Source organism: Marmota monax, unplaced genomic scaffold (genome assembly GCF_021218885.2).
Source record: "Marmota monax isolate L192 unplaced genomic scaffold, Marmota_monax_Labrador192_F-V1.1 WCK01_AAM20220418_F8-fsc00735, whole genome shotgun sequence".
Taxonomy (NCBI): Eukaryota; Metazoa; Chordata; class Mammalia; order Rodentia; family Sciuridae; genus Marmota; species Marmota monax.
Genome location: NW_026693493.1, coordinates 76,623 through 101,700, shown reverse-complemented (window position 1 = coordinate 101,700; position 25,078 = coordinate 76,623). Strand labels below are relative to the sequence as shown.

The following is a 25,078-nucleotide window of genomic DNA, read 5'->3' as shown; positions in this document are numbered from 1 at the left end:
TCAGGATTTTTTTGTATTTGTGTGCTTTATCACATATGGCATTCAATCAGAAATTTGAGAGCTTTTATTTTTAATATTTTTACAAATTAAGTGTACAAAATATTTGTGATAGAATCAAATGGTGCTCTATTTTTCATAATGAACTGGGTGGCAGTTGATTTTTAGGCATGGGGGGAACAAGAGATTTTCCTTGCAATTATTTGTTTAGGATCTTGACCATTCAATAAAATATCAGAAAAGACTAAATGACCACTTGTTTGTATTAGAAGTTTCTTTTTTAAGGTTTTGGCATCAGGATAATTCTTTTTTGTTCTCAAAATATAAAAAAAATTTAATTGATTTTTTAAAAAATAAATTACAACGGAATGCATTACAATTCTTATTACACATATAGAGCACAATTTTTCATATCTCTGGTTGTATATAAAGTATGTTCACACAAATTCATGTCTTCATAAATGTGCTTTGGATAATGATATCCATTACATTGTACCATCCTTGCTAGCCCTCTGCCCCCTTCCTTCTGCTCCCACCCCTCTACCCTATCTATTCCTCCCATACTCCCCCTTTCTACCCCACTGTGAGTCAGTCACCTTTTATCAGAGAAAACATTTGGCATTTTTTTTTTTGTGATTGGCTAACTTCACTTAGCATTATCTTCTCCAATGCCATCCCTTTACCTGCAAATTCCATGATTTTATTCTTTTGTATCATTGAGTATAATTCCATGTGTATATTTGCCACATTTTTTTTATCCATTCATGCATTGGAGAAAAGATTGCCTTTTCAACAAATGGTGCTGGGAAAACTGGAAATCCCTCTGCAACAAAATGAAATTAAAACCCTATCTTTCACCATGCCCAAAACTCACCTCAAAGTGGATCAAGCACCTAGGAATTAAACCAGAGACTCTGTATCTAATAGAAAAAAAAGTAGGCCCTAATCTTCAAGATGTGGGATTAAGCCCCGACTTCATTAATAAGAATTTTATAGTGCAAGAATTAAAACCAAGAATCAATAAATGGGATGGACGAAAACTAAAAAGTTTTTCTCAGAAAAAGAAACAATCTGTGAGGTGAATAGAAAGCCTACATCTTGAGAGCAAATTTTAACCCCTCACACATCACATAGAGCATGAATCTCTAGGGTATATAAAGAACTCAAAAAGCTAAGCACCAAAAAAACAAATAACCCAATCAATAAATGGGCCAAGGACCTGAACAACAGATACTTCTCAGAAGAAGATATACAATCAATCAGTATATATATATATATATATATATATATATATATATATATATATATATATATAAATTCATCACCTCTAGCAATTATAGAAATGCAAATCAAAACTACTGTAAGATATCATCTCACTCCAGTCAGACTGGCAGTTATTATGAAGACAAACAACAATAAGTGTTGGCGAGTATGTGGGGAAAAAGGTACACTCATATATTGCTGATGGGACTACAAATTGGTGCAGCCAATATGGAAAGCAGTATGGAGATTCCTTGGAAAACTTGGAATGGAACCACCATTTGACCCAGCTATTCCTCTTCTCTGTCTATACCCAAAGGACTTAAAAACAGCATACTATAAGGACACACCACATCAATGTTTATAGGAGCATAATTCATAATAGCTAAACTATGGAACAAACTTAGAAGTTTATTTTTTCACAACTTATCACCTTGATCTCGAAATATTTATTCAACAAGTAGCTATAAAATCTACAAATTTCCTTTCATAGATTTTGATTCATTTTATAATAAAAGTTTTATGTTTTAGAGTGTGTTTTTATACAACTAAGTTTTAGTACAGTCATCTTCTAATGATACATAGTTTGAATACCACTTGGATCTATCCACAAAAGAACTGATGTTACTATTCCTCAAATGTAGCCTTAGCCTGATGAGGAAGTGGGAAAGACATTTTCAGTAATTCAGGGTAATGCATTCACTTTCTGGAAAACAGATTAAATTATGATTCTGACTAATGTTTGGACTGGTGATAATGACTATACCCTGGTGGGTATGAAATTGTAATATTGCACTGAAAGCATTTCTGAGAAATGGGCCTAGCAAGTGCAATTCCTTGAAGGGCATTAATTGACACTTTTGGACTTACAATCCCAATGGCCCCAATTGAGGAGAACGTCACAATCCTCATTTGTTTATAAGGTCCCTATTGCTCTAAGGCAACGTTCCATCCCCTGATATACTGATAGCTCTAATGAGTTTCTCCTTCTGGATACAAATATGTTTAGTACACTTAGGTCTGTCTTCTGTTGTAATGGTAATCACAATTGCTTTAGTATTCAGTTTTAATAAGTTGGTATAGTGGATGAGAGCTTAAGTTGTAGACAGACTTTTAAGCTGGTGATTTCAAGGAGACCAACACCAGTGACCAGGTCATCCACACATGGTGAGGAATAAGTAGAAAAGATGACACACAGGGAATATGAACAGACACAGGAAGGATGGAATTAAAAGGAATTGCTTAGGTATCACTTAATCACTAGGTAAGAGTATAAAAGAATAATATGATCAGAATCAACAAATGTTGATTTGTGGCAAAAGGGATGGGGAAAAGCAACCACTTTTCCTTCTATAGTGCTGATGCCCATACAATGAATATATCCTCAGCTCACAAAATTAATTTTGATAAGGTGTTTATTCCCCACTCTTTACTAAGAAGAAAAAGGAATCATGAAATCTGTGCCTTTTCACTACTTGAAGCTTTTATTTTTTTGTCCCTCCCTTTATACCCCTTTTTATCTGTCTTTATACGTGAACCATCTTTAACATGCTATAAAGTCATCTCAAAGCTCCCACTTAGTTCTGGTTAATCCATTAAGTCATGGGTACAACTACAGAAAACAGAAAATTACAGAGAAAGCATAACATTTGGGACCCTACTTCTCATTCTAAGGAAAAATAAAAGTTTAAATCTCCTGAAAATTTTTATCATCCCTCAATTGGCAGTAACCTCTAAGTGAAGGATTTACCATTGGAGTATTGTTGGTTTTGATCCAGTTATATATTTTTTAAAAGTTCTCTTAAAAATGTCATGACTGGTTATCCTGGATGGTTACTGATTTTTTAGTAAGAATTAGGATAACAAGTTCTTAACTCTTTACATTAGCAATATTAAAAAAAATATTAGGGTCTTGTAGCTTGGGAAACAAACTAATTTTTCCACATTTTCTTGTTTCCAATCAATCCATTATCTCTTTAGGAGTTGCATTTACAAAATATGAGAAAATAAGAGACCCTACATACCAAGAAATCACAAGTGGCTCTAACATGATTTTTTTTCCCTGCCATAGCTAACTGGAAAAGTATGAGAGAAAAATAAAATTGTCCATTGAAGGACAATTGAATTGTGTGGTAAGTTGGAAAAAGGGGAGGTTTCAGAGAGAAAAAGAGATATTTAATGCTGGGCTACTGTGTATTATTACAGTGCTGGGCTACTCTGTATTATTACTGCAACTATATAACAAAAACCACTACTTATGGTTCTGATAAAAAACTGAAGACTAAACGATGAAAAAGATTCACCTAAGATTCATAAATATTTATGACATATAGACTATTTTTAAAGGAACATAAGATTCAATATGTATAGTATATTAAATAAAAATATATTTATTAGTTTCATTAAATATTAATAATTCTTCTCTAAACTGAGGAATTTAAAGTATGTAGGTGATAAATATTATGTTGACAATTTAAATACTATGTAGATCATTGTCCTAGAGAAAAAATTATTCAGGTTCAGTGGTTCATATTTTTCTGAATAGAATGAGATGAAATCTCAGTGTAGTTTTAATTTGCATATATCTAATTTATAGAGATATTAAACATATTTTCATATATTTATTGAACATTCACATATTCTTTGAAAAGGGATATGGGAAAATGATGCTAGTAGTAAACAGTGGTTGGACATTCAAAATACTTTTGTTACTCCTTCATGTATCCTTACAGTTTGTGAATCACATTTTATGATGTGTGTGTGTGTGTGTGTGTGTGTGTGTGTGTGTGTGTTTATGAAATTGTTTCCCTCAGGTAACAGAAAACAAATGATGATGGAAAAATTCAATGGTACCTCTGAAGACTACTTCATTCTATTGGGATTTTCTAATTGGCCTCAATTGGAAGTAGTTTTCTTTGTGCTGATCTTGATATTCTACCTGATGACATTGACAGGCAACATGTTCATTATCATCTTGTCTTACCTGGATTCCCATCTCCATACTCCTATGTATTTCTTTATCTCAAATCTCTCTTTTCTGGATCTCTGCTACACTACCAGCTCTATCCCACAACTGCTGGTGAACCTGTGGGGCCCAGAGAAGACCATTTCTTATGCTGGTTGCATGGTTCAACTTTACTTTGTCCTTGCATTGGGAACAACAGAGTGTATCTTGTTGGTGGTGATGTCCTATGACCATTATGTGGCTGTGTGTAAACCCTTGCATTACATTGTCCTCATGCACCCTCAACTCTGCCACTTGCTTGCTGTGGCTTCTTGGGTATGTGGTTTTACCAACTCAGCAGTTCATTCTCTCTTTATTCTCTGGGTACCTCTATGTGGACATCTACAAGTGGATCACTTCTTCTTTGAAGTACCAGCACTCCTGCAATTATCCTGTTTCGATACTCATGCTAATGAGATGACCATCATGGTCACAACCTCTATTGTTGTTATCATATCTCTCGTCCTCATTCTGACATCCTATGGTGCCATTGCTCGGGCAGTACTGAGGATGCAGTCAACTACTGGACTTCAGAAAGTCTTCAGGACATGTGGAGCCCATCTTATGGTGGTCTCCCTCTTTTTCATTCCAGTCATGTGCATGTATCTCCAGCCACCAACAGAAAATTCTAAAGACGGAGGCAAGTTCATTGCTCTCTTTTATACTGTTGTCACCCCTAGCCTCAACCCACTCATCTATACCCTCCAAAACAAAGATGTAAGAGGGGCAGTTAAGAGACTAATGGGGAGAGGATAACCTGTATGACTCTGACATTCATAGTGTAATATGCGTCTCTTCATCAATGGTTCATCCATCCATCCATTCATCCACCTTAGTCACTCAACACTTACTCTTAGCAGGCCACAGAGTTCTTCTAATCATACATGATTAAAACATAATCTACCTAAATAGCATTCAACTCTGGAGAACCCAGCCATGTAAAATCAAGATCAAATATCAATAGTGATTTTTTTTCCATATTGCAATCTAAATGAATTCAAAGCCTTTTTGAATTGAAAATATTTCAGAAATTTCTTGTAACTATTGATGTAATAGCAGTTCATAATTTTAATGCAAAGTCAATGTGCTCAAAGAAATCATCTTTACAATATGTTTTTTAATTTCTTGCTTTTTAGGCAGAATACTTTGTCTTTTGTATTTAGTTTAAGTATACACATAGCAAAATACCTTAACTATTTCTCTCCATTACTGTTCTTTATTGCATACTGCTATGATTTGAATATGACTTCAGTGTGTCACTATAGGTTCATGTGCTGGATATGTGATTTTCTTAGCATAGCAGAGTGGACTGGTGATAGAAATTGTAAGGAGTGGCAACTACTGGAGGGTTATGAGATTATCATGGTTTCTGCCTTTGGAAGGGATTACCATACTCCTTATAGAACTCTGATTACCCACTCCCATGAAAATTGTTAGAAAAAAAGGAAGCTTGCCCCCAAATTTCTATGCCTTTCTGTCTTGTCGTGTAATATTTCCTCATTTCATGTGCTGGGCTATTGCAAAGCCATCTATCAACGAGGCCTCATATAAACTGCTCTATGCATTGCCATGTTTGTGAGCCTCCAAAACTTTAAAATAAGTTTCTTTTTGTTTATAAGTCACCAACCTCAGACATTTTGTTAGGGCAATAAGACATTAAATCATAAAATTGTAACTATTATGAGGATATTTGGTCCAGATTCTTTCATATGTTTTATAAATAATAAGATAATAAGTTCCATGAGTTGTAACAATATGAATCTGAGGTAATATAGCCAAAGGAATTATCTAGTATTCTTTTTTTTTGGAGAGAAGTTGGGCTTCAGTGATAGATGGATACAATTCAGTAACTCTGATATATAACTGGTCAAGTAATGGTCACAACAGACTAGGTAGAGTTAGACAAAGGAATTTCTTGGAGCATCTGCCTATCCTAAGGTGTTATAAAGAAAATGTGGGACAGTTGGAGAATTGGACTCAGGAATTTACTTGAAGCCAATGGATATTTCAAAGAATTGTATGAAAATTTGAAGATAAAGCCATTGCAAAGAAAGTTTATTTTTTTAAGTTTGATTTAATTCGAATATTTGTGTCTAAGAAGCACAGCATGAAAGTTACCTTTGTATTTTCCAAATAAAGAAATGTATTTTAATAACAGAAATGCTTGAAATATATATTATTATCAACCATATCTAACTTAAAATATAGTGTATCTATATATAACACTTTTCCACCCTAACTTGTTCCCCACTGGCTTATGGTACTCTCCAAATTACTGTAATTCTGAATTTCTCAGTTTGAAAAGACAATGGACTTATATTAGTTACAAAAGTACTTGTTGAACTGGAACCCTGACACACATTTATTTTAATCATCCTCCTAAGAGCAGCATACAATCCTTACTTTATTTATTATGCTGTGCAGATCTGAGGATATCTTCAGTGTGCAACAAAATCATTACTAAATTATGTTGAATTGCTTCTTAAAGATTTTATCATAGACATCTTTATTGTCTTTACAGCCAGGGTTTTAAAATATGTGGCTTTCCCCAGTTTGTTCTTCAGGAAAGAATTTCTTGCATGGGAAAATAAAATTTAGATCATTCTCTTTAAAAGGGTAATTTCAGGATGCTCACTCTTTACATATAAGGTAGAGCACATCTTTACCTTAAAATTTAATACATACATTCCCTTGAATGGATATTTAAAAAAATAACTAAATTAACCTCCCTATGAGAATATACTGAGCATATACATTCAGGGAATATCAAGAATCTAGCAGAAATAAACATTGGTATGGCTTTTATACTTCACTACTTCCAGCATTGTTTTGTCCTGATATTTTTATATAAAAATTTAGGAAATCCCAATTTTTCACAGAATCTGGATGTTACATACACTTTTGAAAATAACTAGTCTTTCCAGGCCTAAAAAATGGTGTACTTGTGCCTTCGTATCCACTAGGGATTGGGTCTAGGACCACCACAGATGTTACACTCTTGGGTGCTCCTGTACCCTATATGAAGTGGTTTAATATTTGTAGAGAAACTATGTACATTCTCCTGGATTTTGAAAACCATCTCTTTAGTATCTAGTGCAGTATAAGTACTTCTTAGACTGTATTGTATGGGAAATATAACAAGAACAAAATGTCTGTATGTGCTCAGTAAAGACAATTTTTTCCCCCAAATTTTGACCCTGGTTGGTTGAATCCATAGATAAGAAAACCACTAATATAGTGGGTAGACTGAACAATCATTACCAACCTAGAATAGAGGATAATTTCACAAAGGACTTAGAAAACTGAAACCAATTTCTATCACAGTGCTTTTGACACAAATCTTTCTGGTTTCTTCTCCCAAAAGTAAAAATTTCTATATTACTCTGTATGTAAGACTAAGTTACATAATGAATGTCTTAACTGATAAAAATGATCAAAGATATTATTTAATATCAGGGAATGAATAGGTGTATGTGTGTGTGTGTGTGTCTATGTGTGTGTGTGTGTGTGTTTCCAGAAAAATAAGATTACATCTGGCGATCAGCCTGAAATTTGCCAATTCTTAAAAGTTATTTATATTTTTACAAACTAAATGTGCAAAATATCCAGTGATTTTAAGAACCACTACAGATTCCAATGATATGTTGTTTTTTAGAATAAATATGGGTTGCTGTTTATTTACTTATATATTTTTTGTAATAGATTGAAATTTTTCCTTTCAAATATTTTTAAGATTCTGACTATTCAATAAATTATTCCAGAAAAGTCTCAAAGACCTTTACTTTGTCTATAAAGATTTTTTTAGTGATTATCACCTTGGATTCTCAAAATATTTATTCAACAAGTACCTGTGAAGTCCACTAACTTATTTTCATAAATTGTATCTAATTTTATAATATGTTTTTAAATTTTTAGGTGTGATTATCACAAGTAAATTTTAGAAGATTCATTTTTTTATTTAGCTATAAACCACACCATGATCCATCCAGATATATTCACAAAAGCATGAAACAAAACCCATTCCAATTTAGTCCCCTCCATTACCACCCTTCATCTCCTAACCTCCCTTCACTCCACTAATCCCTGTTCAATCCATTGAGAATTTATTTATTTATTTAATGAATGGGGGAGTTCTGGAGATTTAACCAAGAGCCTCTGTACCACTGAGCTACATCCCCAGTCCCCTTTTTTTATTTTGTTTTATTTTATTATGGGGAGGCTAGCAGTGCCTCACCAGGGTGTCCTTCTTCATGTCCAGGAGGCTGTAAGCCACCAGAGAAAATAAGTCAGAAATAATTAGTAAAGAACAAAAGACACAGTCAGAAAAATCATTTTAAAAGTAGAGCACCTGATAGGTACAGTTTATTTAAGGGAACATATCAAAGGTAGAGATAAGGTTTCAGGGGTGGAGTCTTACTTCATGTTGTCTTACAGTCAGCATTGATTGGCATCTTGGCAGGTCACACCTGCCTATGGGAGGCTGTGTGGATACAGTAGGTCACCCAATCTCCCATGCTGTATGGGACCAGACAGAGCTGAATAGGGCTCACAATGTGTTTGGATGGTCTTGGCAAGAGGAAATTCCAAGGGAAGTTCCCAGACTCCATATTCTTCTCTTCACTGGCTTAGATGCCAGTGCAGTCCACAAATAGCCCACAATGGCTATGGACATTTTATTTTATTTTATTTTTTAAATTTTGAGAAAGGTTCTCACTAAGTTGCTTAGGGCTTTGCTAAGTTGCAGAGATTGGCTTTGAACTTATCATCCTCCTGTCTTAACTTCCCCAGCGGCTATGATTACAGGTGTGTACCATCATGCCTTACAGTTTCTTTTTAATTAGTTTCCTATGGGTACACATAATGCCCCACCCACTGTGCTACATCCATGTGTATGCATATACAAAAGTTTAATCTGATCCATTCCACTGTTTTTCCCTTTCCCATCTCTTTTTCCTCCTCCTCAACTTCTACTGTACTCATCTTTCCTCTATTTTGATGAAATTCCTTTTTTCCTTCCTCTTTCTTTTCTTCTTCCTTTTTTTAACTACTCCCCTTTCACTCCTTATTTTTATTAGCTTCCAAAAATAAAAAAGAACATTCAGCCTTTGACTTTTGGGGACTGAATTATTTAATTTAGCATGATAGTGTCCACTTCCATCCATTTACTGTCAAATACTATCATTTTATCTTTCTTTATGGCTGAGTGATAGTATATATATATATATATATATATATATATATATATATATATATATATATATATATATATATATATATATATATATCACATTTTCCCACTCATCTGTGGACACATTTAGACTGCTTCCATAGATTGGCTATTATGAATTGTGCTGCTATACATATTGATGTGGCTGCATCCTGATAGTGCACTGATTTGGAGTCTTTTGGATGTACTGAGTTTTTTGATGAATCTCCATACTGCTTTCAAAGAAATTGCACTAATTTGCATTCTCCCCAACAATGTGTAAGTGTATCTTTTTCTACATTCCTACCAAGATTTATTGTTACTTGTGTTCCTGATCATTGTCAGCCTGGCTGGAGTGAAATAGAATCTCAGAGTTGTTTTAATTTGCATTTTTAAAAATTATTTGTATGTCCTGGAAATTAATGCCCCCTCCGAGGTTCACATGGCAAAGATTTTCTCCCATTCTGTAGGCTCTCTCTTCATACTCTTGATTTTTTTTTTTTTTTTGCTGTAAAGAAGCTTGTTAGTTTGATGCCATCCCATTTAATGATTTTTTTATCTTACTTCTTGCATTTAGGAGTCTTGTTAAAGAAGTCAGTTCCTGAAATAAAATGTTAGTGTAGGGCCTACATTTTCTTCTAAGAAAGCTATTTGTTTTTTTTAAAAAAGGGTCTTTACTCGAATGTATGTTTTTAGCACCTTTGTCTATTATCAGAAAACTGAATTTATGTGATTTTTGTCTGTGTGTCTTCTTTTCTATGCGTTGGTCTTCATGCCTATTTTGGTGTCAATACCATGCTGGTTTTGTTACTCTAGCTCTGTAGTATAATTTGAGGTCTTCTGCTTTCCTTTTATCACTAAGGATTACTTTGAGTATCATGGGTCTCTTACTTTTCCAAATAAACTTCATAACTGATTTTCCTAATACTGTGAATAATGTTATTGGAATTGGCGATTGTGTTGGATATATATTTTGCTTTTGATACTGTGGCCATTTTGATAATATTAATTCTGCCGATCTAAGAACATGGGAGGTCTTTCCCTCTTGTAAGTTCTTCCTTATTTCTTTCTTTAGTTTTCTATAGTTTTCATTGTAAACGTCTCTTATCTCTTTTGTTCATTGATTCCCATATATTATTTTGAGGCTATTGTGAATGGCCTTTTTTTTTGCCAGATTTGTTATTGCAGTTTAGGTAAGTGATTGATTTATTGCTGTTGATCTTGTATCATGCTACTTTGCACAACTCATTTATGAACTCTAGAAGTCTTCTGGTGTATTTTTGGATCTTCCAATTACCTGATCATGTCATCAACAAACAGATAGCTCAATCACATTCCTATTTGTATCATTTTAATTTTTTTCTCTTGCCTGATTATTCTGGAAGAGTTTCAAGAACTATGTTGAAAGAAGTGGTGAAAATTGGCATCTTTTTCTTTTTCCTGTATTTAGAGGAAATGCTTTCAGTTTTTCTTCATTCAGTAAAAATGTTGGCCTTGGGTTTGTCATATACAGGCTTCACAATGTTAAGTTCCTTCTATCTCAAGTTTTTTAGTGTTTTAAACATAAATGTGTCCATATTTGTCAAGTGTTTCCTTTGCATCTATTGAGATAATTATGTGATTGTTGACCTTGACTATATGTGGTGAATTACATTTATTGATTTCTGTATGTTGAACCTACCTTCATCAAGTGGATGAAACTCCTAAAATTTGATGCACTGGGTTTGATTCTCACCACCACACATAAATAAATAAAATAAAGGTCCATTAACTATATATATAATTTATGCATATGTTTATCAAGAACGTTGGTCTGAAGTTTTCTTTGTTTATGAGTCTTTGTTTTCACTATCAAGGTGCTTCCATCTTTGTATAATGAACTTCACAGAGGTCCCTCCTTTTCTATTTCATGGAATAATTTGAAGAGTGTTGTTATTGTTTCTTCTTTTAAGGTCTGGTAGAATTCAGCTGATAACCCATCCAGTTCTATGCTTGTCTTTGTTGGAAAGCTTTTGGTAACTGCTTCAATTTTATTACTTGATATTCATCTGTTTAAGTTTTCTATATCCTGTGTTTCCATTTAAGTAGAACATAAGTCTCTAGGAATTTGTCAATATCTTCAAGCTTCTCTAGCTTATTGGAATATAAATTTTCAAAATAGTTTCTGATGATCCACTGAATTTTAGTAGTGTCTGTGGTGACATTTTCCCTTTTCATTTTTGATTTTATTATTTTTTTCCTCTTTATTTTGTGAGTTTAGCCAACAGTTTATCAATTTTTTTATCCTCTCAAAAACCAACTCTTCATTTTGTTGATATTTTATAGTTTTTTTGAATTTCAATTTCATTGATTTTTGTTTCTGATTTATACTATTTTCTGTATTCTACTGATTTTGGTGTGGTTTTTTTTCAGCTTTTTTTAGGGCCTTAAGATATAATATGAGATGATTTTTTGGTAGCTTTCTATTCTTTTGGTATATAAATTTAGTGGTATAAGCTTTACTCTTGGAAATACATTCATATTGTCCCAAAGATTTTCATATTTTGAATCACTATTCCTATATACTTCTAACATTATTTCTCCCTTGATTTCTTCTACTATCCATTTGTTATGGTTTGAATGTGAAGTATCCTCCATGTGAAGTGTTTTAGGTGAATATTATAGATTATATTTTTGGTTTTGTAGAATCTTTAGTTAGTTTGTGTCTCAGTGATCTATCCAGTGGTAAGAGAGATGTGTTAAAGCCACCCAGTATTATTTTTGTGGCCTATTTTATTATTAATATTCAGAAGGATTTGAATGATATGCATAGGTGCTCTTTTATTTGGGGCATAAATATTATGGTTATTATATCTTGTGGATTAATGATTCCCTTAAGTAGTATGAATTGACCTTCTTTGTCTATTCTGATTACTTTTGGCTCAAGGTCAAATTTATCTGAAATAAGAATAGCTAACTCTGCTTGGTTATGAGTACCATTTGCCTGCTTTGTTTTTTTCCCATTTGTTCACCTTCAGTTTGCCTATGAAGTAAGTTTCTTGCAGACAGCATATAACTGGGTCTTGTTTTTTAATCCTATCTGCCAACCTATGTCTTTTGATTGAAGAGTTTAGACCATTTATATTCAATGTTATTATTGAGAAATTATTTTTATTTCCTGCCATTTTGATTTATTTTTAATCTTTAAATTGGACTTGATTCTATATTAAATATCTATTCTTTTAGTGTAATTCCTCTCTATTCTGGTTTTCATTTTTATTTCTTATTTTTTCTTCCTAAAATATTTTATTGGGTATTACTTCTAGTACAGGTTTCTGGTTATGAATTGATTTAGCGTATGGTTATTATGGAAGGTTTCAATTTCATCTAAAATTCTACAGCTTAATGTTGCTTAATATAGTATTCTTTGTTGGCATCCATTTTCTTTCAAAGCTTGGTGTATATTATTCCAAGCCCTTTGAGCTTTTAAGGTCTGCGGAGAAATCAATTGAGATCTGGAATGGTTTACCTCTAAATGTGACCAGCCATTTTTTTTCCTTGCAGCTTTTAAAATTTTATCAAAACTATCCTTATCCTGTATGTTAAACATTTTCATTATAATGTGTCCTAGAGTGAATATATTATGATTATTTGGAGGCCCATATGCTTCTGAGTAACTTTGCTGATATTTCATTGAAAAAAATGTGCATCCTCTTAGCTTTTACTTTAGAGCCTTCATCTAGCCCAGCGATTTTTAAATTTGGTTTCTTGAAGTAATCTCAGAATTCTTGAAGTTTTTGGTATTTTCTTTATGGTCAACTTTATTTTCTAGAGCATTGAGATGTAATATGAGATTATTTGTTTAGTATCTTTCTATTCTTTTGTTATATAAATTCAATAATATAAACTTTCCTCCTAGAACTACATTCATATTATAAAAAAGATTCTCATATTTTGTATCACTATCCCCATATACTTCTAAGATGATGATGATGATGATGATGATGATGATGATGATGATGATGATCTCTTAACATATTTTCTTTATGGCCAACTTTATTTTCAGGATCATGTACTTTGTCTTCAATGCCTTGAAAAATATATGTTTAAAGTAGTCTAAAATATTGGAGATGATTTCCACTGGATATTTTTTTTAGTAATTAGGATTTGAACTCAGTGGTGTTTAACCACTGAGCAACATCCTCAGGCCTTTTTAACGTTTTATTTTAAGAGAGGGTCTTGCTAGTTACCTAGGGCCTCACTATTTTGTACAGGGTGGCTTTGAACTTGTAATCCTCCTGCCTCAGTCTTCTAAGCCACTGGGATTAGAGGCATGTTCAACTGTGTCCAGCTGGATTTTTAGTTTGGTTTATTCAGTTTTTAATTTCCATGATTTCTGTTTGGTTCTTTTACAGAATTTCTCTCTCTTTTTTATTGTGTTATTAAATTCAGTGAACTTGCTAGAACATTAAATGAGGGCTAAAGGGAGGGGGGTGGAGAAGAAGGACGGTGGAAAAAGGAGTGGGAGAGAGAGAGTAAAAAGAATAATTCACAATAAGATAGGAGACATGGATGGTGGTTATTTGAGGTAATAACAGATAGTGGTAGAGGATGAATAGTGGCAAGAGGAGTTAGTATAAACTAGTTCTAGGAAAGTAAACATAGAAAGATTGATTCCAATTAATGTTTTAAACTATTAGATAAAATACATGTACATTGGTTGGAAGTACAATGTTGACTATTGAGATAAGAGCTGTCATTTATATTAAAAAAGAGTTACTTTTATAATCAAAGCTGAAATTAGAGTTATTTATAGTAAACCATGCCAAATTTAAAAGAATTCTTGTTGAATCTTGGTTTGTATTTCATTAGGATCTGGACATTTAGCAGATGTCCATTATTCTTTGGCTGTCACTCTCTCCAGAGTTTCTGGGACACATGAGCCAATTCTCTAGTTGTTATGAATCTCCCACCAACTGATTCAGGCCAGATTCTTAAGCAGTCCCAATGTAAGGGGCTTCTGCTACTGACACTGTTATTCTTGCCACACTTTAAATTTCTGTCTGTCTTTTCAAATGTTTTTAAATGGGTGAACTTAGGAGATTTTCCTTGCTTTTTTTTTTCTCTGTTGTCCCTTCCTCTATCCACCATCCTGTTTCAAATTTGGGGTAAGTAACTACTGTGCTTATTTTCTACTCTGATAACTGAACTTCAATTTTCTCCAGGTCTCATACTTTTTCATATCAAGACTTGGAGCATTTATTTTGTCACTTACTTCTCAACTCTGTTTTTCTTCACTGCCTCCTTTCTCTGTTCTGAGGAGTTTATGGAATCACTGCCTAGCTCATTTCCTCCATCTTCATTCCCCAAGTGTTTTATTGATAAATAATTAGAATACCATTTGGATCTAGAGTTATATCAACAAAAGATACTTATATTGCTGTCCTTCAAATATAGCCCTTAACCTGATGAGGAAGTGGGAAAGAAATTTGTGGTGATTCAAGACAATGAATGTGCTTCCAGGTAAACACAGATTAAATCATTGTTCTGAGTAATGTTTGGGTTACAGGTTCATGATTGGTGATCATAATTATACCCTGGTGGATAAAAGATTGTAGTAATCACACCAAAATCATTCCTGAGAAATGGGCCTAGCAAGTATAATTCCTTCAAGAGCATTAATTGACACTTTGGGACTTACAATCCCAATGGCCCCAATTGAGGAAAACATCTCACATTTATCATTTGTTTGAAAGGCCACTATTGCTCTAAGGTAAGTGTCCATCCCCTGATACACTGATGGCTCTAACGAATTTCTCCTTCTGGACACAAAAAAAATATGTTTAGTAGACTCAGGCCTCTCTTCTGTAGCAGTAATAATCACAATTGCTATAAGATTCTGCTTTACTAAATTAGGATAGCAGATTAGAACTTAAGGTATAGGTACCCACTTATGCTTCTGATTTCAAGATCAATGCTAGTGACCACGTCCTTCATACTTGATGAGGGATAGATAGGGAAGACAACATACAGGGAATGTGGACAGACACAAGGAGGACAGAATTAAAAGGTGTTGATGAGGTATCACTTAAGTACTAGATAAGAGTATGAAAGAATAATATGATCATGATTAAAATGTCAGCCAGTGATAAAGGGATTGGGAAAAGCAACTGCTTTCCCTTTGACAATGCTGACTCCTATACATAGAATTAATTCTCAGCTCACAAAACTAACTTTTGATAAGGTCTTTATTTCATATTTTCTACAAAGAAGAAAATGAAATCATTAAATTTGTGCCTTTTTACTATTTGCAGCTGTTTTACTTCATATCCCTTTCTTTAATATGCTATAAAGTTAACTCATAGCTCCCACTTAGTTCTTATTAATCCATTAGGTCATGGAGACAATTGCAGGAAAAAAAGGAGAAAATTACAACTCCATCACAAGAAGAATAAGGTTTGGGAAAAATGTCTCTATTATATATCTTGGAAAATATCATTTTATCATTCCTCAACTGGCAGTGATGTCCAAGTGAAGGAATCTTCATGGGTTACTCTTTAGTGTTTTTTTTTTTTTTATTCAGCTATAGGTTTTAAGAAAAGTCATTTTTTAAAATAGCATGACTTGCTATCCTGAAAGGGTGAAAGGACTAGGATAACAACCAGTTACTTATTTTTTACTTTAACAATATCATTAAGAACTCTGAGGTCTGAATTGGTCTTGCAGTTTTGGTACCAAATAGTTCCTGATTTTCCTGTTTATATTCAATTCAGTAGGTGCTCCTGACATCTTTTACAAGAGTTGAATTTTAAAAATATGAGCACCTAAGAGGCCCCCAAACCAGGAAATCAGGAATGGCTCTACTATGATTTCTTTCTTTTCCTGTCATAGTTACTTGGGAAGTGTGAGAGAAAAAAAATTGTCCATGTGAGGAGAACTGAAGGATGTGGCAAAATTGGAGAAGGGGAAGGATTCAGGGAGCAAAAGGGATATTTAAACCCTGGGTTAGTATGAATTGTCACAGTAACTATATAACAAAAAACAGTACTAATCTTTCTGATAAAGAAACTGAAAAATGACAAATTAAAAAAGATTCACTTAAGATTCATAACTTTGTGGGACTGGAGTTTTGGCTCAGTGGTAGAGAATATGCCTGGCACGTGTGAGGCCCAGGGTTTGATCCTTAGCACCTCATATAAATAATAAATAAAGTAAAAGATGCATTTAGAACTAAAAAATTTTAAAAAGATTCATAACTTTGTGAAATTTAGTTTATTTTTAACAAAAACAAGATTCACTAGGTGCAGCATATTATGAAAAAAAATCTATTTACCAGTTTCATTAAATATAAACCATTCTTCTTTAAATGAAAAATAAAAATATGTAAGAGTTAAACCCTTTGCTGAAGATTTAAATATTGTGTGAGTTTTTGTCCTAGAGAAAAAGTCATTCACATAGAAAACCTCCTCAGGCCCAGTGCTTCATTCTTCTCAGCTTTGAGATTCACACACTCCCAACTCTGGTATCATCAGGTTCCTCTTCAGTGTCCTGCTCCTCACACCTTTATTTTATTCTAGATTTTTTTCACTGAATATTTATCTTTCTAAAATTTTCTCTTTTAATTTTTTTTACAGTAACACATTTTTCAGGAATCATTCTAACACTTTTTTTTGGCATGAGGATGTACTAGGGATTGAATCCAGGGCACTTAGCCACTGAGCCACATCCCCAGCCCACCCACCTCCCACCCCTTTTATATTTTATTTAGAGACAGGGTCTTGCTGAGTTGCTTAAGGCCTCACTAAGTTATTGAAGCTGTCTTTGAACTTGTGATCCTCCTGCCTCAGCCTCCTAAATCACTGGGATTTAGAGGCCTGGGCTAATGTGTCTGGTTATTCTAACACTCTTGTTTTAGATTTCTAGCTTTTGTAAATGTTTAAAACTCTGAGATGATGTGTATGTGACTATGTGCCATTTTGTTGCTATCTCAATTCAAAAATGTATTTTCATTTAGTGCTTTGAGTGGAAGTAATTGAATCAGAAGAAAGGTTCTTCTCAAAGTTCTATAAGTGTATCTAATTGAATCTAAATATATTTTACCCTGTGTAAGCATACTTGAATAACCATTAAATTTGATATTCTTCATCATGTATTTCTTCCATATGTATGATTACCTGAATAGGAATTCAGTGATATAACCAGATAAGTGGCAGTAAACTAAAAATGCTGAAAACTAAAGTCACTTATTAATAAAGATGATTTGTTCCATGAAAATTGTCTTCCCTCAGTAGATCAGTTACTCAGATATCTCTCTAAAATATATGAAAAGTCAATAGTTTAAAAGTTATGACATATAAAATTTAAAAACTGAGTATGATTTCTTTATATAACTCTTTACTCAGTAATATTTCAAACTGACATAAATAGAACAAAGCACTACATTTTTCTTTTAATCAGACTACATTTTCATATTAACATGCTGTTTTACCTCTAGCTTTGTATCTTATTTTCAATTATCTATTGATCATCTGTCTATCCATTTATCTCTCTATCAGTCTATGATATATAATATCTACTGGAGTACTTGGAGATGTGGTATTTACTGCTAAATACTTCACTGTTTATTATATAAGAAATAGGGCAGTATTTTACATAATTTCTGTGTGGATATCAAATTCAGTAAATTAATTAAGGGGATAATATTATCTAATTGCTAGTGCATATTCAGATTTCCCCAGTTGCATTGATAATGTTAATAGCTATTTTTTCAAGTATATGGCCACCTATTGAGATATTCTGTGTTTTTTGTCTTTTTAAATTTGGACCACTTCCTTATTCTCATTGCTATCATTGACCTTGACAATTTAAAGGTTACAGACTCTACGTTTAGTTTCAATTTGGGTTTTGGTTATGTGTCTTCATTATTAGAAATAAGCTCTGTATTTTTGGTAGTAATATTTCTGAAATTACACTGCACTGTGTTCAGAAAATCACATCAGCAGCCACATATTGTTGGTTTGTCTTAAAACTGGTGACATTGACAAGTGTCATGTTGTTATAAGGGTGTCCACCATGTCCTTCCACTTTTTACTTTGTAATTAGCAAGTTTTTGTGTGAGGAAATAATTTAGACCCTATAAATACCTTCTTCATGTATCCTTCTGGTTCTTGAACCATATCTTTATGATGTGTGTGTGTGTGTGTGTGTGTGTGTGTGTGTGTGTGTGTGTTTATGTGACTGCTTTCTGCAGGTAACAGAAAACAAATGATGATGGAAAACTTCAATGGTACCTCTGAAGACTATTTTATTCTGTTGGGTTTTTCTAATTGGCCTCACCTAGAAGTAGTTCTTTTTGTGTTGATCTTGGCATTCTACCTAATGACACTGATAGGCAACATGTTCATCATCATCTTGTCTTACCTGGATTCCAATCTTCATACTCCCATGTACTTCTTCCTCCCAAATCTCTCTTTTCTGGATCTCTGCTATACTACCAGCTCTCTCCCACAACTGCTGGTGAACCTCTGGGGCTCAGAGAAGACCATTTCTTATGCTGGTTGCATGGTTCAACTTTACTTTGTCCTTGCCTTAGGAGCCACAGAGTGTATCCCATTGGTGGTGATGTCCTATGACCGTTATGCGGCTGTGTGTAGACCCTTGCATTACACTGTCCTCATGCACCCTGGATTCTGTCACTTGCTTGTTGTGGCTTCTTGGGTATGTGGTTTTACCAACTCAGCAGTTCATTCTCTCTTTATCCTCTGGGTACCCCTCTGTGGAAATCGACGTGGATCACTTCTTCTATGAAGTACCAGCAATCCTGCAATTATCCTGTTTTGACACTCATGCTAATGAGTTGACTCTCATGGTCACCAGCTCTGCTTTTGTTCGTGTACCTCTTATCCTCATTTTCACCTCCTATGGTGCCTTTGCTCGGGCAGTACTGAGGATGCAGTCAACTACTGGAGTTCAGAAAATCTTCAGGACATGTGGAGCACATGTTATGGTGGTCTCCCTCTTTTTCATTCCAGTCATGTGCATATATCTTCAACCATCAAATGAAAATTCTAAAGACGGAGGCAAGTTCATTGCTCTGTTTTATACTGTTGTCACACCTAGCCTCAATCCACTCATCTATACCCCCAAAACAAAGATGTAAGAGGGGCAGTTAAGAGACTAATGGGGAGAGAATAACCTGTATGACTCTGAAATTCATAGTATAATGGTGCATCTCTTCACCAATAGTTCATCCATCCATCCATTCAGCCACTTTACTCACTCAACACTTATTTAACAACTACTCTTATCAGGCCACAGAGTTCTTCCTAACATACATTAATAAAATATAGTCTACCTAAATAGTATTCAATTCTGGAGAACACAGCCATGTAAATCAAGACCAAATATCAACATATTTTTCCATATTGAAATCTAATGATATTTTCCAAATATCAACATGATTTTTCCATATTGCAATCTAAATGAATTAAAAGTCTTTTTAAATTGAAAATGATTCAGAAATTTCTTGTAACTATTGATGTAATAGCAGTTAATATTTTTTTTTTAATTTTTTATTGTGGGTTGTTCAAAACATTACAAATTTCTTGACATATCATATTCCACACTTTGATTCTAGTGGGTTATGAACTCCCACCTTCACCCCATACACAGATTGCAGATTCACATCAGTTACACATCCATTGATTTACAAATTGCCATACTAGTGTCTGTTGTGCTCCGCTGCCTTTCCCATCATCCACCCTCCCCCCTCCCCACCTCTCCCCTCCCCTCCCCTCCTCTCTCTCTACCCCCTCCACTGTATAACCCTGAGGGTCTCCTTCCATTACCGTGCAATTTACCTTCTCTCTCCCTTTCCCTCCCACCTCTCATCCCTGTTAAATGTTAATCTTCTTCTCCTGTTCTTCGTCCCTACTCTGTTCTTAGTTACTTTCCTTATATCAAAGAAGACATTTGGCATTTGTTTTTTAGGGATTGGCTAGCTTCACTTAGCATAATCTGCTCTAATGCCATCCATTTCCCTGTAAATTCTATGATTTTGTCATTTTTTAATGCAGAGTAATACTCCATTGTGTATAAATGCCACATTTTTTTTATCCATTCGTCTATTGAAGGGCATCTAGGTTGGTTCCACAGTCTTGCTATTGTGAACTGTGCTGCTATGAACATCGATGTAGCAGTGTCCCTGTAGCATGCTCTTTTTAGGTATTTAGGGAATAGACCAAGAAGGGGAATAGCTGGGTCAAATGGTGGCTCCATTCCCAGCTTTCCAAGAAATCTCCATACTGCTTTCCAAATTGGCTGCACCAATCTGCAGTCCCACCAGCAATGTACAAGTGTACCCTTTTCCCCACATCCTCGCCAGCACTTGTTGTTGTTTGACTTCCTAATGGCTGCCAATCTTACTGGAGTGAGATGGTATCTTAGGGTGGTTTTGATTTGCATTTCTCTGACTGCTAGAGATGGTGAGCATTTTTTCATGTACTTGTTGATTGACTGTATGTCCTCCTCTGTGAAGTGTCTGTTCAGGTCCTTGGCCCATTTGTTGATTGGGTTGTTTGTTCTCTTATTGTCTAATTTTTTGAGTTCTTTGTATACTCTGGATATTAGGGCTCTATCTGAAGTGTGAGGAGTAAAGATTTGTTCCCAGGATGTAGGCTCCCTATTTACCTCTCTTATTGTTTCTTTTGCTGAGAAAAAACTTCTTAGTTTGAGTAAGTCCCATTTGTTGATTCTAGTTATTAACTTTTGTGCTATGGGTGTCCTATTGAGGAATTTGGAGCCCGACCCCACCGACTGTAGATCGTAGCCAACTTTTTCTTCTATCAGACGGCGCGTCTCTGATTTGATATCAAGTTCCTTGATCCATTTTGAATTCACTTTTGTGCATGGCGAGAGAAAGGGATTCAGTTTCATTTTGTTGCATATGGATTTCCAGTTTTCCCAGCACCATTTGTTGAAGATGCTATCCTTCCTCCATTGCATGCTTTTAGCCCCTTTATCAAATATAAGATAGTTGTAGTTTTGTGGATTGGTTTCTGTGTCCTCTATTCTGTACCATTGGTCCACAAGCCTGTTTTGGTACCAGTACCATGCTGTTTTTGTTACTATTGCTCTGTAGTATAGTTTGAAGTCTGGTATCGCTATACCGCCTGATTCACACTTCTTGCTTAGCATTGTTTTTGCTATTCTGGGTCTTTTATTTTTCCATATGAATTTCATGATTGCTTTCTCTATTTCTACAAGAAATGCCATTGGGATTTTGACTGGCATTGCATTAAACCTATAGAGAACTTTTGGTAATATCGCCATTTTGATGATGTTAGTTCTGCCTATCCATGAACAGGGTATATTTTTCCATCTTCTAAGATCTTCTTCTATTTCTCTCTTTAGGGTTCTGTAGTTTTCATTGTATAAGTCTTTCACCTCTTTTGTTAGGTTGATTCCCAAGTATTTTATTTTTTTTGAAGATATTTTGAATGGAGTGGTTGTCCTCATTTCCATTTCAGAGGATTTGTCGCTGATATACAGGAATGCCTTTGATTTATGCGTGTTGATTTTAAATCCTGCCACTTTGCTGAATTCATTTATTAGCTCTAATAGTTTCTTTGTAGAGCCTTTTGGGTCTGCTAGATATAGAATCATATCATCTGCAAATAGTGATAATTTAATTTCTTCTTTTCCTATTTTTATGCCTTTAATTTCTTTCGTCTGTCTAATTGCTCTGGCCAGTGTTTCGAGAACTATGTTGAAGAGAAGTGGAGAGAGAGGGCATCCCTGTCTTGTTCCAGATTTTAGAGGGAATGCCTTCAGTTTTTCTCCATTCAGAATAATGCTAGCCTGAGGCTTAGCATAGATTGCTTTTACAATATTGAGGTATGTTCCTGTTATCCCTAGTTTTTCTAGAGTTTTGAACATAAAGGGATGCTGTACTTTGTCAAATGCTTTTTCCGCATCTATCGAGATGATCATATGGTTCTTATTTTTAAGTCTATTGATGTGGTGAATAACATTTATTGATTTCCGTATATTGAACCAGCCTTGCATCCCAGGGATGAATCCTACTTGATCATGGTGTACAATTTTTTTTATATGTTTTTGTATCCGATTCGCCAGAATTTTATTGAGGATTTTTGCATCTAGGTTCATTAGAGATATTGGTCTGTAGTTTTCTTTCTTTGAAGTGTCTTTGTCTGGTTTAGGTATCAGGGTGATGTTGGCCTCATAGAATGAATTTGGAAGTTCTCCCTCCTTTTCTATTTCCTGAAGTAGCTTGAAAAGTATTGGTATTAGTTCTTCTTTAAAGGTTTTGTAAAATTCTGCTGTATACCCATCAGGACCCTGGGCTTTTCTTAGTTGGTAGTCTTTTGATGGTTTCTTCTATCTCCTCAATTGATATTGGTCTGTTTAGGTTTTCTATATCCTCCTGACTCAATCTGGGCAGATCATATGACTTAAGAAATTTATCTATGCCTTCACTATCTTCTAATTTATTGGAGTATAAGGATTCAAAATAGTTTTTGATTATCTTCTGTATTTCTGAAGTGTCTGTTGTGATATTGCCTTTTTCATCCCGTATGCTAGTAATTTGAGTTCTCTCTCTTCTTCTCTTCACTAGCATCGCTAAGGGTCTGTCGATTTTGTTTATTTTTTCAAAGAACCAACTTTTAGTTTTGTCAATTTTTTCAATTGTTTCTTTTGTTTCGATTTCATTAATTTCAGCTCTGATTTTAATTATTTCTTGCCTTCTACTTCTTTTGCTGTTGTTTTGCTCTTCTTTTTCAAGGATTTTGAGATGAAGTATGAGATCATTTATTTGTTGGTTTTTTCTTTTTTTAAGGAATGAACTCCAAGCAATGAATTTTCCTCTTAGAACTGCTTTCAATGTGTCCCATAGATTCCGATATGTTGTGTCTGTGTTTTCATTTATCTCTAAGAATTTTTTAATTTCCTCCTTGATGTCTTCTATAACTCATTGATCATTCAGTAACCTATTGTTCATTCTCCAATTGATGTATGCTTTTTCCTTCCTTCTTTTATCGTTGATTTTCAGTTTCATTCCATTATGATCAGATAAGATGCATGGTAATATCTCTACTCCTTTATATTGTCTAAGAGTTGCCCTGTGACATAATATATGATCTATTTTTGAGAAGGATCCATGTGCTGCTGAGAAAAAAGTGTAACTGCTTGATGATGGGTGGTATACTCTATATATGTCAATTAGGTCTAGGTTATTAATAGTGTTATTGAGTTCTATAGTTTCCTTATTCAACTTTTGTTTGGAAGATCTGTCCAGTGGCGAGAGAGGTGTGTTGAAGTCTCCCATGATTATGGTGTGGTGGTCTATTAGACTCTTGAACTTGAGAAGAGTTTGTTTGACGAACATAGCTGCACCATTGTTTGGGGCATAAATATTTATGATTGTTATGTCTTGTTGGTGTATGGTTCCCTTAAGCAGTATGTAGTGTCCCTCTTTATCTCTTTTGATTAACTTTGGCTTGAAATCTATTTTATTTGATATGAGTATGGACACGCCTGCTTGTTTCCGAAGTCCATATGAGTGATATGATTTTTCCCAACCTTTCACCTTCAGCCTATGTATGTCTTTTCCTATCAAATGCGTCTCCTGTAGGCAGCATATTGTTGGGTCTTGTTTTGTGATCCATTCTACTAGCCTGTGTCTCTTAATTGGTGAGTTTAAGCCATTAACATTTAGGGTTATTATTGAGATATGGGTTGTTCTTCCAGCCATATTTGTTTATTTCTGTTACTAAACATTGTTTGTTTTCCTCTTTGATTGTTTCCCCCCCCCCTTTACTGTCCTACCTCCCACTGTTGGTTTTCATTGTTATTTTCCATTTCCTCTTCCTGTAATACTTTGGCTAGGATGTTTTGAAGAGATGGTTTTCTTGCTGCGAATTCTTTAAACTTTTGTTTATCGTGGAAGGTTTTAATTTCATTCTCCATCCTGAAGCTTAATTTCGCTGGATACACAATTCTTGGTTGGAACCCATTATCTTTCAGTGTTTGAAATATGTTATTCCAGGATCTTCTAGCTTTCAGAGTCTGTGTTGAAAGATCAGCTGTTATCCTGATTGGCTTGCCCCTAAATGTAATCTGCTTCCTTTCTCTTGTAGCTTTTAAAATTCTCTCCTTATTCTGTATGTTGGGCATCTTCATTATAATGTGTCTAGGTGTGGATCTCTTATGATTTTGCACATTCGGCGTCCTGTAGGCTTCTAGGATTTGGGATTCTGTCTCATTCTTCAAGTCTGGGAAGTTTTCTTGTATTATTTCATGGAATAGACTGCTCATTCCTTTGGTTTGGAGCTCTGTACCTTCCTGTATCCCAATGACTCTTAAGTTTGGTCTCTTAATGTTATCCCATATTTCTTGGATGTTCTGCTCATGGTTTCTTAACAGTCTTGCTGAGCTGTCTATGTTCTTTTCCAGTTGAAATACTTTGTCTTCATTGTCTGATGTTCTATCTTCTAAGTGTTCTACTCTGTTGGTAGTATTCTCCATTGAGTTTTTAAGTTGGTTTATTGCTTCCTGCATTTCTAGGATTTCTGATTGCTTGTTTTTTATAACCTCTATCTCCCTGTATAGTT

General features: G+C 34.4%; 1 protein-coding gene and 1 pseudogene across 1 annotated transcript; both read left to right on the top strand.

Moving 5' to 3' along the window:
• Positions 1 to 4,087: 4,087 nt before the first annotated feature.
• LOC124102094 (olfactory receptor 2J3-like) lies at positions 4,088 to 5,017 on the top strand. Its single transcript, XM_046458337.1, has one exon. It carries the CDS (start codon positions 4,088 to 4,090, stop codon positions 5,015 to 5,017), a length of 930 nt encoding a protein of 309 aa, XP_046314293.1.
• A 13,696-nt stretch (positions 5,018 to 18,713) lies between these two features.
• On the top strand, positions 18,714 to 19,640 carry LOC124102096 (olfactory receptor 2J3-like; annotated as a pseudogene).
• Positions 19,641 to 25,078: the final 5,438 nt, after the last annotated feature.